Here is a 1125-nt window from a genome sequence, read left to right as displayed (position 1 = left end):
CTTGAACTCAGAAATCCACCTGCCCCTGCCTCCCAAGTGCTGGGATTAAAGGCGTGCACCACCACTGCCTGGTGGTATAAAGTGTTTTTTAATGCATGAATGTCTATGGATTAAGTATGTGCTTGGTGACACATAGAAGCCAAAAGAGGATGTCAGATCCCCTGAGCCTGGACTTAGACCCAGCTGTGGGCTGCCATGTAAATACTAAGAAATTTAACATGTGTTTTCTGGAGGAGCAGCCAGTGCTCTTAACCACTAAGACATTTCTCTAATCCCCTAAAAACAGTTTTAAAAACCAAAAGTATGACAAAATCAATTTTCACTATACAGTACATTATTCAAGGTTGTTATAATCACGAAACCACTGAACTAATTCATACTGAAAACATATACATTATCAGTCCTTATATTCATGAAACTAAGTGACTCACTGTGGCTATAAAATTTTATTATATTTATTTATATGGAGTACTTCTTATAAATGAAAAACTAAATTTAGAGTACAAACATTAATGAAATATTTAGTTGAAACATACTTATTTTACTGACCTTCATCTCTTACACTTTTAACTTTATTTATAGCTCGTTCACCATATTCCTCAGCAAGATGCTTTGCTCTCTTCACTGATTTTCCAAGAAATTTCTTTAGTTGAGTCCTGAAGAAAATATGCCAAAAGTATAGTCACAACTTTTGCCACGGGAACTATCCATAGACAAACTTAAGAGCTATCTTTTAAAACATTAATAGCAGCTATTCAAGTTTTCATGTTACTTTTTAATGGAATGAACATATTCAAGTCAACACACTTCAGAGAAAATATACATGAATATGATTCCTACCAGCTCACAGTTCTCATATATTTTAGACCTACACCTTTCAAGTGTGAATAATAATTCATTGACAGTGGTAGGGTGGAGATGGACATGTTTAAGCAGATCTGTTGGACCTATCCCCATATAATCTGATTTGAATAGCTTGTGGAGAAGCCACAAATATGCAGTTAAATAATCATGACAAGATTACTTGTCTCTAAGAATATATTTTTACCAACAAAAAGGAAGGGTAAAATAAAGTCATTTATCTATTAGAATACCTGGAATGTCTAAGATGATCTCTTGTTTTTT

General features: G+C 34.0%; 1 protein-coding gene across 2 annotated transcripts in view; it reads right to left on the bottom strand.

Annotated features, from left to right (window-relative positions):
- The window catches only part of Wdr44 (WD repeat domain 44), a 102137-nt gene that overhangs the window by 34471 nt on the left and 66541 nt on the right, over positions 1 to 1125 (bottom strand). For both annotated transcript variants that reach the window (XM_031348900.1, XM_031348806.1), the window contains one exon: positions 550 to 656. In XM_031348900.1, the coding sequence (XP_031204760.1) occupies positions 550 to 656 (107 nt within the window). The remainder of the gene's footprint in view (positions 1 to 549; positions 657 to 1125) is intronic.

This window comes from Mastomys coucha, chromosome X, assembly GCF_008632895.1.
Source record: "Mastomys coucha isolate ucsf_1 chromosome X, UCSF_Mcou_1, whole genome shotgun sequence".
NCBI lineage: Eukaryota > Metazoa > Chordata > Mammalia > Rodentia > Muridae > Mastomys > Mastomys coucha.
Note: the sequence above shows the minus strand (reverse complement) of the source record. Positions and strands in the feature narration are given on the sequence as shown.